The sequence below is a fragment of the Solanum tuberosum genome, unplaced genomic scaffold (genome assembly GCF_000226075.1).
Source record: "Solanum tuberosum cultivar DM 1-3 516 R44 unplaced genomic scaffold, SolTub_3.0 scf00052, whole genome shotgun sequence".
Taxonomy (NCBI): Eukaryota; Viridiplantae; Streptophyta; class Magnoliopsida; order Solanales; family Solanaceae; genus Solanum; species Solanum tuberosum.
Window position 1 is genome coordinate 1612338 of NW_006238977.1, and position 14979 is coordinate 1627316.

General features: G+C 34.2%; 2 protein-coding genes across 3 annotated transcripts; both read left to right on the plus strand.

Annotated features, from left to right (window-relative positions):
• Nucleotides 1–869: 869 nt before the first annotated feature.
• Nucleotides 870–6355, plus strand: LOC102599893 (ERBB-3 BINDING PROTEIN 1-like). Of its 2 annotated transcripts, none has more exons than XM_006343995.2 (10): nt 870–959; nt 1044–1163; nt 1485–1569; nt 1679–1828; nt 2032–2185; nt 4824–5039; nt 5145–5281; nt 5385–5476; nt 5616–5798; nt 5882–6355. In XM_006343995.2, exons 2-10 carry the CDS (start codon nt 1073–1075, stop codon nt 5947–5949), a joined length of 1176 nt encoding a protein of 391 aa, XP_006344057.1. In that variant the 5' UTR covers nt 870–959; nt 1044–1072; the 3' UTR covers nt 5950–6355. The 2 variants fall into 2 exon arrangements, with proteins under 2 accessions (XP_006344057.1, XP_006344058.1); XM_006343996.2 differs by having other exon boundaries at nt 5885–6355.
• A 3193-nt stretch (nt 6356–9548) lies between these two features.
• On the plus strand, nt 9549–14704 carry LOC102600448 (ran-binding protein 1 homolog a). Its single transcript, XM_006343997.2, has 4 exons — nt 9549–9759; nt 10626–10777; nt 11185–11310; nt 14195–14704. The coding sequence occupies exons 1-4, from the start codon at nt 9602–9604 to the stop codon at nt 14395–14397; spliced, it is 639 nt and encodes a 212-aa protein (XP_006344059.1). The 5' UTR covers nt 9549–9601; the 3' UTR covers nt 14398–14704.
• Nucleotides 14705–14979: the final 275 nt, after the last annotated feature.

The window sequence follows — 14979 nt, forward strand, 5'->3', positions numbered from 1 at the left end:
TACTATATTATTTAATGAATATAACATTTAAATAGATTGTATCATTCTCCGTCGTTACATTATTTCGCATATCAACAATTCAAAGGATATATAAACCTAAAGAAAAGTAGGCTATGATGTAGAACTTTTATAAAATAGTAAGATGAAAGATAAAATAGCATTATTAAATAATATGTAAAGACAAAATAAGAAGAAAAAATTAAGGTAAAATGTGATCACACCAAATCAATCGTAACATAATGTGTAATTTTTCATTGGTATTTAACAACAAATATTATATTTAAACGTACCACACAATACTTGTATTGGGTAACAACCATCCAAACAAGATAAAAATAAAACTTTTCATCCTTACAAATAACAAACTTAACTATTATAATAATAAAATTTGAGTAATAATCAAAACACATATTGTTTTTATTTAAAATAACAATATGATAGGTAACCACCATCCAAACAAGTAGGGAATGCACTACTTTAATATATATATACCAAAAAAAAAAAAATACACTCTTTTTTTTTTGTTTCCAATCCGATGTTCGGAATCTACATTAGAGTCCGACTAAATTCAGATTCGTGTCGAAAAATTCCATATTAAGGGTTAAAGTGCTCCTAACAAAGGCGACTCTATATTCAAGGGGACTCAAACCCAAAACCTTTTGGTCAAGGACGAAAAATAAATACACTCACTTAGATTTCAATCCAAGAAGCAAAAGGGCTACAAACAAAACATGTGTATAGGAATAATAAAATTGTTGTAACCTTAAAACACCCCCTAATATTGACACATTATGATCCACGTCACCATATCAATATCTTCTTAGTGGAACCCACTTAATGCCACGTAATCACCACGTTGTCACTGTCTCTCCATAAAATTTCCCAACTCAAAAAAAACACAGTCCAAACCCTAGCTCAACCCTTTTCGCCTCCATTTCCTTCAATCAAGAAATCAAAGTGTATGTGTAATTTCATTGCTTTTTCAGTCACCCTTTTCACTCTTTGTAACGTTTCTTTCTTGTTTTTTTTTTCTGTGTTTTCAGCTGTGTAAAACTTGAACCATTTGATAACTATGTCGGATGATGAGAGAGAAGAGAAGGAGTTGGATCTGACAAGTTCTGAGGTTGTTACTAAGTATAAGGGTGCTGCTGAAATCGTCAACAGTTAATATTCTATAACCCCTTTTCGTTTCTGTCATTTTCTGCTTCTTTTTTTGTGTTAAAAATAGAATCTTTACATGTTTTTTGGATACCCCTTTTGATTTTTTGGATTGTAAAGTGTTCCCCTGAAAATGGGGTTATCTGATAACTGAAAATTTACTACTGATGTTTGGAGCTTTTGTACTCCATGCATTTCAATTTGTTTGTCTGTTTTGACTTGGCATGGAGTTTAAGAAAGTTGGAAAGATTTTTGAATTTCGTGGTCTTTAGTTTATTAAAGATACGTAGAATGTTTTCGATTAATAACGATATGATATTATGCAGAGGCTCTGCAGTTGGTGGTGTCTGAATGCAAGCCAAAAGCAAAGATAGTTGATCTTTGTGAAAAAGGAGATGCCTTTATCAAAGAGTATGAACTTTGCTTGTTTTGATGTCTTCTTAACAGATCTTTTATTTCAGAATTGCGTGTGACGTATGTGATGTCGAGCTGTTGATTTAATGTGTGAATTCTGGTACAGGCAAACAGGGAATATGTACAAGAATGTGAAGAAGAAAATCGAGAGAGGTGTGGCATTCCCAACCTGCATTTCAGTTAACAATACCGTCTGCCATTTTTCTCCACTGTCTAGTGATGAGACAATATTGGAAGAAGGTGATATGGTGAAAATGTAAGAAATAGTTTAGAGCACTTTAAGGTGATTTAATCTCTTGCCATGGTTGTGACTTGTGCGTGGTAGGAAAGAGAAGTTTGAAATTTGACTGAGTTCAAAATTGAAGAACTGTTTATCCTGTAGCTATTTTTGTTCTCCCAATTGTATTGTAGAATCAGATAAGCTTTTGTACGAGTAAGTCATGGTTTACTTTTTTGCAGTGATATGGGGTGTCATATAGATGGCTTTATTGCTGTTGTTGCTCATACACATGTGGTCCAGGGAGGACCTGTTACTGGTAGAGCTGCTGATGTTCTTGCGGCTGCTAATACAGCTGCTGAAGTTGCTCTGAGGCTTGTAAGACCAGGAAGGAAGGTAATGTTTAATCTAAATTTTGTTTATTCTGGCATGGTAGGATATAAGATGTTATGTAATGAAGTATATTGGGAGAAGTTATCCTGCGTCAAGTTGCGCTTTTCAAACTTCAGCCACCACTAGTCTACCACTTACATGGATAGGATGGTTCTCAATAACAATTATCATTGCTTTGCACAGACCACAAGTGTCAATGCCGGTCAAGTCTTGGTTGCTAAAGATTAGTTCTGTGTTTTGCCTGAAAATATTGTTTTATCTATTGTTCTAAAGTGATAAGCTTAATTTGTCTTTTGAAATGATGGATTTTCAAGTTGTACATCGAAGAGTTTTGGGTATGAGAAAATTTGTTTTAGGTGGGTTTGATTACATAGAAGGAATGTGGTGAATATGTGGGTAAGGGCATTGTATTACCAATTTGTATGAATATGGTCATATGAATGAACCACAGATACGGCTTACTGATGGCCTAAGCTTGAGATCCAAGTTGACGATTTCTCTGTGACTATAAAATAGTTTCCTCTATTTTTCCGAAAGGTAGGTACAGCAAAATGATACGTCGATGATGATCCATTTCCTGCTAACCAGTACATAACCCCTAGTGCCTGTAAAAAGAAATAATGACTTGAACATTTAGATAAAAAAAACTTTGCTGCAACAACTCTTAAATAATCCAAAAAATATATTGAAATCTGTGAACAACTAGAAAGTATTGAAAACACGTCTATGAAGCCTCTACTGGAGTACTAAGGGGAGTGCACAAAATACAGATTATCTGGCTAATCCCCAAAACAAATAGTGGATAAATGTCATAGATTAACTCGTAGTCTGCTCGTCTATGAAACCTGGGTCAGTGTAGGATCCATAAAGAGAATGTTAGTATATTGATCCATAAAGAGAATGTTAGTATATTGTTAGTAGTACTTGATGAGTCTTAACATTCTCCTTACTAAAGTTACAATGCGATCTTGAATAAAAACACGTAATGAAGGGATAAGAGAGGAAGCAAGTCATAATTCATCCTAAAGTATTGTACCACGTGAAACAGGAAACCAATCACTAAAACTTGTAGCTTAATTAGTTCATACTTTTCTCTTTCTTTGAAGTTGCTTCGGTTGACTGAACTTTTCTTGTGCCCCATTAGTAACCCTTTATACGGTTATTTGTGGCCCTTTATATGACACTGAATCTTTTGTGCCTTGTTACAGCTATATTAGCAACCCTTTGTATGGCTGCTTGTGACCCTTTATTTGTTCACTATTCGTTAATTCATGTTATGTCTCATTGCGGGAACGTTAGTAACCCTTTGCATGGTTACTATTTATGTTGTGCCTCATTATGACAAAATTAGTAACCCTTATATGGTTACTCGTAATCCTTTATACAGTTTACCATTTATTTAAGTATGCATTGAAGTTTCAACATTTTAACTTATCATAATCATAGCAACCACACATTTTTATAGTTACATTACGTAATTTAGGATTTAGAATCACAGAAGTACTATTGTGTTGGTTTTATTACTCCTTATTAGTCAGTTGTAAACAGGTTAATGAATCACTGGTCAACATGAAGGGTTTAGCTAGTTCACATTATGCATCCAAAATTAAGTACTGTATTAGTCTAGCGAATAAGGTTACATTATGGCTTGGTCACGTGGATAAACAAAGGAAGTAAACATAGAGCACTTGATAGACTCATCCAATGATAAGCTGTGTGAGCTCACTCATTCCAATTAAACTCACACTAACCTTAAGGAACATTTAATCAAACACTTTATGGTTATGACTTCGTAAGAAAAGAGCTTTAGTATGAACCAAGTCTTAACTCACTCAAAAATTCTTTCTTCCTAGAAAGGGCAACTTGTATGCTTGCCAACAACAACTAGTAACTGAATTTACATCAAATAATGAAATCAATACTTATCTTACTCTCCAGAAAATTCAATTTCGCCAAGTTCAACTTTTTGCTAAAACAACCCAATATTCTCAAGGTTCTTAATTTCTAATGTTGTGAGAAATCTCATCCTCGTAGGTATGTTTCAACTCCATTACTACTTCAAATATGCTCCGTCAATTTACTTATAATGAATCATACTTCTCATATAGTCATTGCCAACAAACTAACAATTTTCCCAATTCCTATACTTCAAGTTAGTGGCAGATCCGGGATTTGGAAGCTTTGGGTGCCACACTGCTTTGCACAGTAACATATGAGGCATAATATTCACAGAGGAAGATTATACTTAATATTTTATTAGCAAACTTTTACGCAAGATTTGGACTTGTATAGTTGGTTTAGTAAAGGTTTTAGTTAGAAGAGGTCTAGGGTTGCAAAGAAGATTTATAGGAGAGAAGTTCCCCATCTTACGAGTTAGAAGTTAAATGTCTTTTGCTGTTATCGCCTATTCCTAGTTGCCTCAGTCTGCTCGTGTGAGTTATGTGTTTATGCCTTGGTCCTGTTTGAGTGTTTTGAAAATACTAAATAGGTGGTGGATTGATGTTCAGGATTAATGATAGCATGCCTTTCATCTTATACCTAGTTGTTTTGACAGTTCATCCCAATAGTTCTCTTATAGCGCTACTAGTGTCATACTTCCAGTGCTCTAAATGCTTGTTGCTAAGTTTCTTTGATGCTGCAGAACTCAGATGTAACAGAAGCTATTCAGAAAGTTGCTGCAGCATATGACTGCAAGATCGTTGAGGGTGTTTTGAGCCATCAAATGAAGCAGTTTGTGATTGACGGAAACAAAGTTGTGTTAAGTGTGTCTAATCCTGATACCAGAGTAGATGATGCAGAGTTCGAGGAGAATGAGGTCTATTCAATTGACATTGTTACAAGCACCGGTGATGGAAAGGTAAAATGTTGAAACTTTGATGCCTGGAAATTACATGGAAACCAAAACTTATCAATTGAAAATGTCACAAATGTTGACTTTCTTGTGCCATCCGAAATTTTGCAGCCAAAGTTGTTGGATGAGAAACAAACAACCATCTACAAGAGAGCTGTAGATAAAAGCTACAACCTGAAGATGAAAGCATCAAGGTTTATCTTCAGTGAAATCAGTCAGAAGTTCCCTATCATGCCATTTACAGCAAGGTCATCTTGATTTTCAATGTTTTCTTTATTAACGATGTGTGTAATAAATGTACTTGTTTTATGATTATCAATATTGTATCCTTGTTCTGCGTAACTTGAACAGGGATTTGGAGGAGAAAAGAGCTCGTTTGGGACTAGTTGAATGTGTTAACCATGATCTTTTGCAGCCGTATCCTGTTCTACATGAGAAACCTGGTCCGTACTAGTTTAGCCCTGTTCCATAACATAAACACCATGCTCAAGGAGTGTCATTATTTTTCTGTATTCTCACACAAATGCCATTTTCCATATAATATAGCTTGTATTTTGAACTCTTTCTTATAACGATATGCAGGTGATTTGGTTGCTCACATAAAATTCACAGTGCTATTGATGCCTAATGGGTCAGATAGGATCACATCTCATGCTCTTCAGGAGCTGACACTTGCGAAGACAATTGAAGATGAACCTGAAATTAAGACCTGGCTAGCTCTTCCCGTAAAGACCAAGAAGAAAGGTGGCGGCAAGAAAAAGAAAGGTAAGTTAAACAAAGCATTTGAAAAATAACTGAATTAATGTAGTGTTAAATTCTTCGTGAAACAAGTGCGATCTTTTGACTAGCAGGCAAGAAAGGTGAATCATCTCAAGCTGAGCCTATGGAAGGCGAACCAAATGTTGCTGAATCTTGATTTCAATTCCAAGAACTATTTGGTTCATTGTTATATTTGATGTTGGGATTACTGAGGTGGTTTTGGATCTTTCTTGCGGCCTTTCTCTATATACAAGAAAGGACAATGGGCAGCAGTAGTTTGTTGTTGTCCTTTGTCCTAAGACTTTTGTCATGTTAAATGGGGTTTCCAATGCTATAATGCTCTATGATCCAAACCTTCAAGAAAATGTTTTTTACTTTTGTACTAGGATAGATGAGAGTTGCTCAAGGCAGTGACTTGACGGTCAATGAAGTGGTATGAGACCGATGCCCTTGTTTCAGCGGAGGCAATAGAGCTTTGATGGGCAGAGTTATTTGGTACCTAAGTTGTTATTCCTCATTACTCAAGCATACAAGTAATGTAAATACAACATACTTTTCTACTATGCAAAGGCCGCCTTAGAAAACAATAAGTAAATACAACATATTCAATGTAGTTTCACAAGTGGATTTGAGGAGGTTGGAGTTTATAACCATGTGATTGTTTTTGTAGAGGCAAGAAACACTAGGTGGTCAACATTGAGTAGGGTAATGGGGCGGGGTGGGTTTAAGGCTATGCGGAGCGGATTTGAGGTTATGGGGGGTGGGAGGGATACGGAGCGGGTCGAAGTGGGTTTCTCAAAAGTTAATGCGTGGCGGGTTGTGGGTATATATAATTTTATATGGGTTCAAACTTAATTTTATTTTTTTACATGTTATAAGAATGATAAAATATTATTTATTAAGATAATTTGTTTAAAGTTATTAAAATATTCAAGATAGTAAATGAAAATCGTTCAATAAAAAATATTCCCTTTGTTTAAAAAAGAATGACCTAGTTTGACTTGGAACGGAGTTTAAGAAAAGAAAGAAGACCTTAATTTTGTGGTTCTAAATTAAAGTTATGTCAAATATATCAAAATACCCTTTAATCTTGTTGCCTTAAACATTCTACGTGGAAAGTTGAAGTTAAAGTGATGCCAAAAAAGGAAACCATGTCATTCTTTTTGAAATAATACAATTTGTTACATGTTTTCCTAATTAACGTCTAAAAAATAAAATTTTAAGTTATTATCTATTAAATTAATAAAACTTAATGAAAAAATGAAATTTATTTTTATGAATTTTATTTTTAGTATCAAATTTAACTAGAAAAAAATATATTAAAAAAATCATGCAGGGCGGGTCTATGCAGGGTGGGGTGGGGTGAATTGAAAATGCAAAAGTTGTTAAGCTCAACCATCCTTGCATCCCCCGCACCGCCCATTGGATCCCTAACATTGAGAAGTTGAGTTATTGGGGCAAGTGGGATTCGAGGAGGATAGAGTATAAAAGTTGTTTTTAATAAAAAAACAATAAGTCAATGAGGTGGTAGCCTGGTAGGAGAACAACATTGGTGGGCAGAGTTGATCAATACTTAGATAGATTGCCGTTATTCCTCGTCACTCTCAAGGATAGAACAAACTTACAACTAATATAAATATAACATACATTTTTGAGAAGGAGAAATTTATATCGATTTTATCTTTATTTTGTGTAAGGTATAAAAGTTGTTTCCAATAAAAATAATAAGCCAACGAGGGAAATACATATGGCGTGAAAAAATATCTCGCAATATACTTGGCCATAAAAAAATTATTCTTCTACATAAGTATTTCATAAATTCTAGGGATAAAAGTCTGAAAAATACCTAACTTTGATCGAATTTGCAGTTGCGATACTAAATTTTCATGAGGACTTATTACCTCCCTAAACTATTTAATACCGTATTTTAAACATATATATTTGTCCACGTGAACATAAAAAATAATGCAAAATTATAAATAGTAATGTGTCCAAGTGGGCACATATATACCTTTAAAATACACTATTAAATAGTTCGGGGGATAAAAAATACGGTATTAAATAGTCTAGAGAGGTAATAGGTCCTCATGAAAGTTTAGTATCGCAACAACAAATTCGACCAAAGTTGGGGTATTTTTCAAACCCTTATCCCTAAATTCTATAAATCTCAATTACATTAATATTTATATCAAAGTTTTTTTTGTTCATAACCATTTGGTCGAGCACGTTAATTTTAAGCATATTAATGGCAAAATTAAAGTTTTTATTAAGAAAGTTAATATATATAAAGAGAATTCAACCAATAGTATATTTTTTCTAAAAAATGTTTCAGTTAATACTCATCGTAAAGGCGATTTCGCCACTATTCTCGGTTTATTTGCTTTTAATACGATTTCTACATTTGTAATTAAATTATATTTATTAAATTATAGTCACAACAATAATAACAATAATAAGTCTAATAATATAATAATAATATCAAGTGTGACCTAATAACTGATGAAGTGTAAAATAATCATGAGTTTAAAGGTTTAAATTTTAATGCAAATATTATGTATCTCGTGAAATCAGGGTAATTAGTACAAATGTTTCTATTTTGGAGTGAATTTTAATTTTTACTTTTCGACACTTTTATAGAACTTATACCAATCAAGTGACAAAAGATGTTCATACATTGAAATAACAAATAATTTTCGCTCTGCATAAATAATAAATATAGCACAAATTATATTTATAAAGATATACACGTTATATTGCTTAATTCCTATAAAACATAGACCAATCAAGACCACAAATTATTCCGTAAAAAAACATAATTTAGTTACTAAAAGCACGTTGAGAAAGACAAAAACTTAATTTTGTGAAACTCACACATTATATCAATAACTTATGTTGACGGATCAAATTAGATACCACACAATTGATATCACATAACTTAATTTTTTATATCAGATGAAACAAAAATTTCTAAACTTATATGCCTAACAAAATTAGGCCATAAATATTGATCGATAAATTTTTCATTAAATGAATAACAAGAATAAAAATTAAGACTCATGTTTGAAGACGAAAAAAAATTCACCCAAAATAAAGTCAAACTATATGCGCAAAAACTTAGTGAAATAATTGGTCATGTAAGTCGGTCTAAATGCTGCCATCATGGTAAGAAAAATAATAATTTGATACTATTTATGAGTCGTTTGATAGAGTGGTTAGAACCAAGAAAACTAATAATTTGTAATAATGCATACATTAATTTTGTGTATTATTAGTTTTTTTTTATATACATATTCAATCTATGTATAACCTATGCATTAGTTATACACTATATTTTGTATTAAGGTATGTACAACTAATACATAATAATTCATGACTATAGTAATGTAAGGTATTTCAAAACATGCATTAGTACATCGAAGACACAATTACCCATCTACATCTTTACATCGTATTTATAAAGGGTATTTTTTATAAATAAATAATTTTTTTATAAAATAAAATAATGCAATACATATTATTTTTTATACAACAATTCAAACAATATATAGAAAAATGATAAATGCATAACTAATATCAGCATTATTAATACATCTTATTCTACATAATTTTTATATATTCTACCAAAACGAATCAAATAATCCATAAGAAAATAATCAATACATCCTCATCATTAACACATTCTATTCGACATTATTCTTATATATCCTGCCAAACATGAAAACCCTATAAAAAAAAAAAAACTCGTATATAATCCATCCTTTGGTTCGTCAATATTCTTCCACTCTAATTCAAACCTCATTACACTACAAATGGCGACCACTGAGCCTAAGCACGAGCACCGGGAAGAGGAAGAAGAAGCTGCCGGAGCCGATGATGAAGATACCGGAGCTCAGGTGGCTCCAATTGTCAGACTCGAAGAAGTTGCTGTATCAACTGGCGAGGAAAATGAAGATCCCCTCATTGATTTGTAATCTCTTTCTCCTCTCATATTACTGGTTATTTCTTCTTAATTCATCTAGTTATAGGGTTTAATTGATCAAATCTATAATTTTCAGTTACAGTTCAAGTTAGTAATCCAATTGTTCAAATAATGATGGATTACAAGTGTCACTGATGTTAGTTTCCCGATTATATGGTTAGTTAAGTAATCCAACAACATACCTGGTGTAATCGGGTCTGAGGAGGGTACATATAGAGAGGCTGTTTTCGATTCACCCTCAGATTTGAATAAAGCATTTTCCAAGCAGTTTGTAAAAGAGAATACAGAAATGAGAGCAGTAACAACAACGAAATAATGTGAAATGGGAGCAACACACAACATATAGCTCAGAAAAAAGTAATGCCAACAAAATAATGCGATTACAGAAGCACAAAAGAAATAGGTAATCATCGGAATCAAAGAATCAAGAAACGACGAGAAAAGTGCTAATGTCACGGGTAAGAAAGAAGGTTCAATTACTACCACCAATCCTATCCTGTAGAAAAGCTACCTCCACACTCTCCTATCTAAGGTCATGTCCTCGGTAAGCTCAAGATGCGCTAAATAACCCAATTGTTTAATCTGTTGTTGTATGTGCTCTCCCTATCGTTTAAATACTCCCTCCGATGGAGGTTTCAGAGCACGAGTGTCAATGCAGTTAATTTTCTGTGTGAATCTGTTCATTGCTTGTCCATTGATCTAATTCCGGGGTTAATTAATGACCTATATTTTCTGATATTCCGTTTTTAATGCTCTCGGCATCAAATAAAGATGGTGGGTTCGGAGTAGGAGTGTAAATGCAGTTAATTTCTTGTGTGATTTCGGAAATGATTTTCTTGGAATAAAATTTGCAGGAAAGCCAAGCTTTATAGGTTTGATAAAGATGGTAATCAGTGGAAAGAGAGAGGTGCTGGAACTGTGAAGTTATTGAAGCATAAGGAAACTGGCAAAGTTCGCCTTGTTATGCGCCAATCCAAAACCCTTAAGATCTGCGCCAACCACTTTGGTCTGTATTTCAAAAGAAAAATTAATTTTTGGGCTCTTCTTAATATATCATTATTTCATGTCAATTCCCGCTAGAGAATTTTGTCAAAGGTAAGATAAGAATGTTAAGATTAAGGAGCTAGATATTTGTATGGTTGTGTAGAGATGTGTATATTGTGATTTTAGGGAATAATCTCTAGTTGAGTATTCTAATGAAACATGTTCAACTAAAATAGAAGATCTGTACAGCAGAACCTAATTAGTTTGTGGCATTGTTATTGTCCTAAATCTCGATAGGAAGTATTGGTAATTAAGTTATCAGTTTTATACTTTTATTTGTTTGGGTAATCTGAAATGTAGTTTCTCTTCTCATTAGTTTGGGTTTTATTTTTTCTTGCTGAGTATATGTTTTGGACGCATGATCTCCAGTTCTCCCAACGATGACGGTTCAGGAACATGCTGGAAATGAGAAGTCCTGCGTGTGGCATGCACCAGATTTTGCTGATGGTGAACTGAAAGATGAGCTTTTTTGCATCAGATTTGCATCTATTGAGAGTGAGTAATCTCTCACCTCTCCATCACTATCTTTATCTACTAGTTTCCAAGTTTTCTTGCTAGTTAGATGGAGGTCTAGTGAACTAGCAAAGCCAAATGCTTGATATTTTCTCATTCATCAATGCTTTGTCTACCTTGTTAGTGGCATAATTATGGTAGCTTTCTTTAGCACTATCAGTCTAGAGGAGTTATCAGAATTGAATGATTTTTATGCTGGCAGGCAACCTTCCACAATCCTTCTCCTTTATCCATGTTTAGTACTGGCTGGTGCTTTGCATATGCAGTTGCTTCCTTTTTTCTTATTTGGGACCAGTATAAGCAGTAGCTTCCTTTATCTCTGTAGTTGCAAAATCAGCCATTTTATGTGTGGATAAATTCTGTTTCTTTTTTAGATATTATGCTGTGCATAGCGCCTGTGTAATTTCCTTAGTTTTCGAGTTTTACCCAAATCAAGTAAAAGTTCTAGCTCTACATATCTGTATCATTTATGACAAGATTCCATATTAGTGACATCTTTTCTACTTATAAAAAAAGAAGATCCCGTATTATTGACATCTTTTTGGTTGAAGTATCAATGAACAAATTTTAAAACTTTTTCAGTTGACCAAACCTGTGCATTGTGTTGGCTTTCAAATGTTACCATGAATTGCATGTGTCTCACTACTTCTCAAATCCTGATGGGTCATAATTTTTCAATCAAACATTAATTTCCCCCTTGGCATATGTTAGCTGTTGTTAGTCTGATCCTTGTTCGCTTAGAAACCACTAAAGCCTATATCACAAACCTGTGTGTGTCTCTACGCTGATGAAATTATAAGGGTAGAGGGAATTTTACCAGACGGAAAAACTGTTTGTAGACCTAAAGAGAATTAGTTGTGATTGTTTTCCAGTAGATAAATCCTTTTCTTTTTACTGTTTTACACTGACTTATGGCTGATCTGGAAGATTGAATGGCTGAGAATTGTGAACCATAAATTATATTTTGAGCCTGCATCAAATTCAGCAATTTTAACCATTATTTAGATGTAATAGCTAGGAACTTCCAGTACTTGTCACCTTTTACCTCTCTAGAATTCTTTTGGTTTCGTGGATTAGCTGAGGTACATGCTAGCTGACTCAAACACTACCGTTATAAACAAATAGTCAAATATCCCTTCAGATGCCTAACGCTAATCAGGAGGTTGGTTTTATCGCAATAAAACTTTATGTTTATATGTTCATTATGTGATTTAGTTGGTAAATGAGAACAAGAACATGCGTTTCATATTGGACTAGTGAGTTAGTAAGGTGAATAAACACCAGAGCTGTTCACCAAGCTAAACTCACATGACCATTTCCCCTCTTCTTCCAAAGTGAAATGGAATATTGACAGAGGAATAATTGCTTTCCTCTCCGATCTTTAAGTCAAGATCCGACCTTTTTCCGTCTTTCTTCCTCAAAAATAAGGCTGGAAATTGGTATGGTTTCAATAGCATCATGAAACCATAACTCTTTCCATTGTAGACCGGAGCCCTAACTTCTGTTGAGTATTAGCCTGCTGTTCTTACTGTCTGAAAAGAAAGATAAAGAACCCTAGTATATTTTATTTGTTTTTGTATATGTATGTGTGGGATATGTGAATGGTGGTTATGATTCAAATTGAGAATCCTGGTTGATAGGTTGGGTTAGAATTTATTTGTTTTTGTATATGTATGTGTGGGATTTGTGAATGGTGGTTATGATTCAAATTGAAAATCCTGATTGATAAGATGGGTTAGAACTTGGAAGGAGTAAACATTGTTCAAAGGTTGAGGAGTAGAAGAAATAGCTCAGCCACCTCTAGATATACTAAAACGAGTAAATCGATGAATTCATTCTTAAATATTCTGCTAACTCAAATTTTAGAGTGATTTTACTACTGAAGTTTGTGCGATAGGGAGTTGCTCGGATGGTAAGCACTCCTCACTTCCAACCCGAAGGTTGCGAGTTCGAGTCACCAAGGGAGCAAAAAGGAGTGGGAGCTCCTAGGGAGGGTTAAAAAAAAGGTTTGTGCGATAGGATATAGATTAGCATCCCATTTTGGGCTAATGCCATACCTCGAGCCTTTGCTAGGAAATTAATAATCCCACCCCCTCCCCTCCCCTGTGCAATGGCTTTGCTTTGTGATTCACGCTATTATTTGGCAGTTTTCTTTTTGTTGAATTAAGGTGCTTTTAGAATCACAGTGCTTCGGCCTTTGCTGCATTACTGATAATGTAATGAAGTAAAATATACGCAAGTTGGGAGAAGGGTAGGAGTGGTAGACTGGTGGATTTTAATTAGTGTCGCTTGTCCTTAGCCACTTAGCTCAACCGCCTAATATCATAAGTTGAACTTCTATGACACACTTGAGTTTTCAGTCCTAAAATATGAAATTGCAAAAATAACTTTACTCAAATGTGTAACGTTAAGCTAAGATGAGCTACTTAGTCTTGGCTTGATTGAGATTCTTTAGTAGTCATATTTTCTTTGTTGAAATCTCTGTTGGCATCATCTAGAGAGAACTGAGCTTGGACTTAAGGATGGCATCGAAATATATCCCCATGGCTATGGTGGTGAAATACCATGGTCAATAATATATTGTCATAGTAATATTTTCTTTTCTCAACCTTTTGTACAAGAATGCTTTTTGGTGGTGGGCTTGAAAATGTTTTGGATTACAAGGCATGTGGAGTGTACTATGACCGAGTGTCCTTACAATTCATTAAAGGTCTGTATTAAGCTGATTGTATTATGTATCTGCTGCAATTTTGCTTCTACAGGTGGAGTTACAGTATTTAACTCCTACAAGTTTCAATTTTCACACCATTGCCTCCCCCACCCCTTTTTCTTGTCTTTTGTTCATCTGCTATATTTTTCTTCTTAGATTGCAAATCCTTCATGGATATGTTTCAAGAGGTAGCTGAATCACAAAAGAAAGAGGAAAGTGAAGACGGATCTACTGCTGCCGGACTGCTTGAAAAGTTAAGTGTTGAAGATAAAAGCCAGGAGAAAGCCAAATACAAAACCGAGAAAGGGGATGGTAAGGAGGAGAAAGCTGAAGACAAGGACGCAGAGGCCACCGCGTGAGGGTTATGCAGACCATGTTAATACGCCTGTAGTTTTGAGGTTTGTAATGCCATTTCTTTGCCAACCAAGTTAGTTGTATTGTTGGTCAAGTGCAAGAAGTGGTTAAAGGGATTCTCTGGGTTTTTTCTTCGGCTGGGGTTATCGGTACCCAGAAAGTGTTTGGTTTTAATGTTTGCAGAAACTTTGGGTCTCGGTTTTAAGGTCGGGTCTTGTAGTCTGGTTGAGATATTTGTCAAGTGGGTGTAACGATAGATCTTGCTGGTGTTATTCTTTATGCAATCTTCTGAGTTCTGAGTATGTTTTTTTATGTTGGGGTCAGTTTTGTTGATTTCATGGTTATGATATTTTGAAGGTGCTTGCTAGTTAATGCTAATGATCCAAAAACATACTAAAATGAGGTGGACCAAACTCATTTGTTTTAGGATAAAATAAAGAAAAAAAAAGAGGTAAGCAATGCATATATTTGATAATGGTCCAAAAACATACTAAAATACATATCATCCATAATTCTATCATTAGTTAACTATCTATGTTCTATACCACACATTCTGTTTCAGTTACTACAATTCATTAGCAACTTTA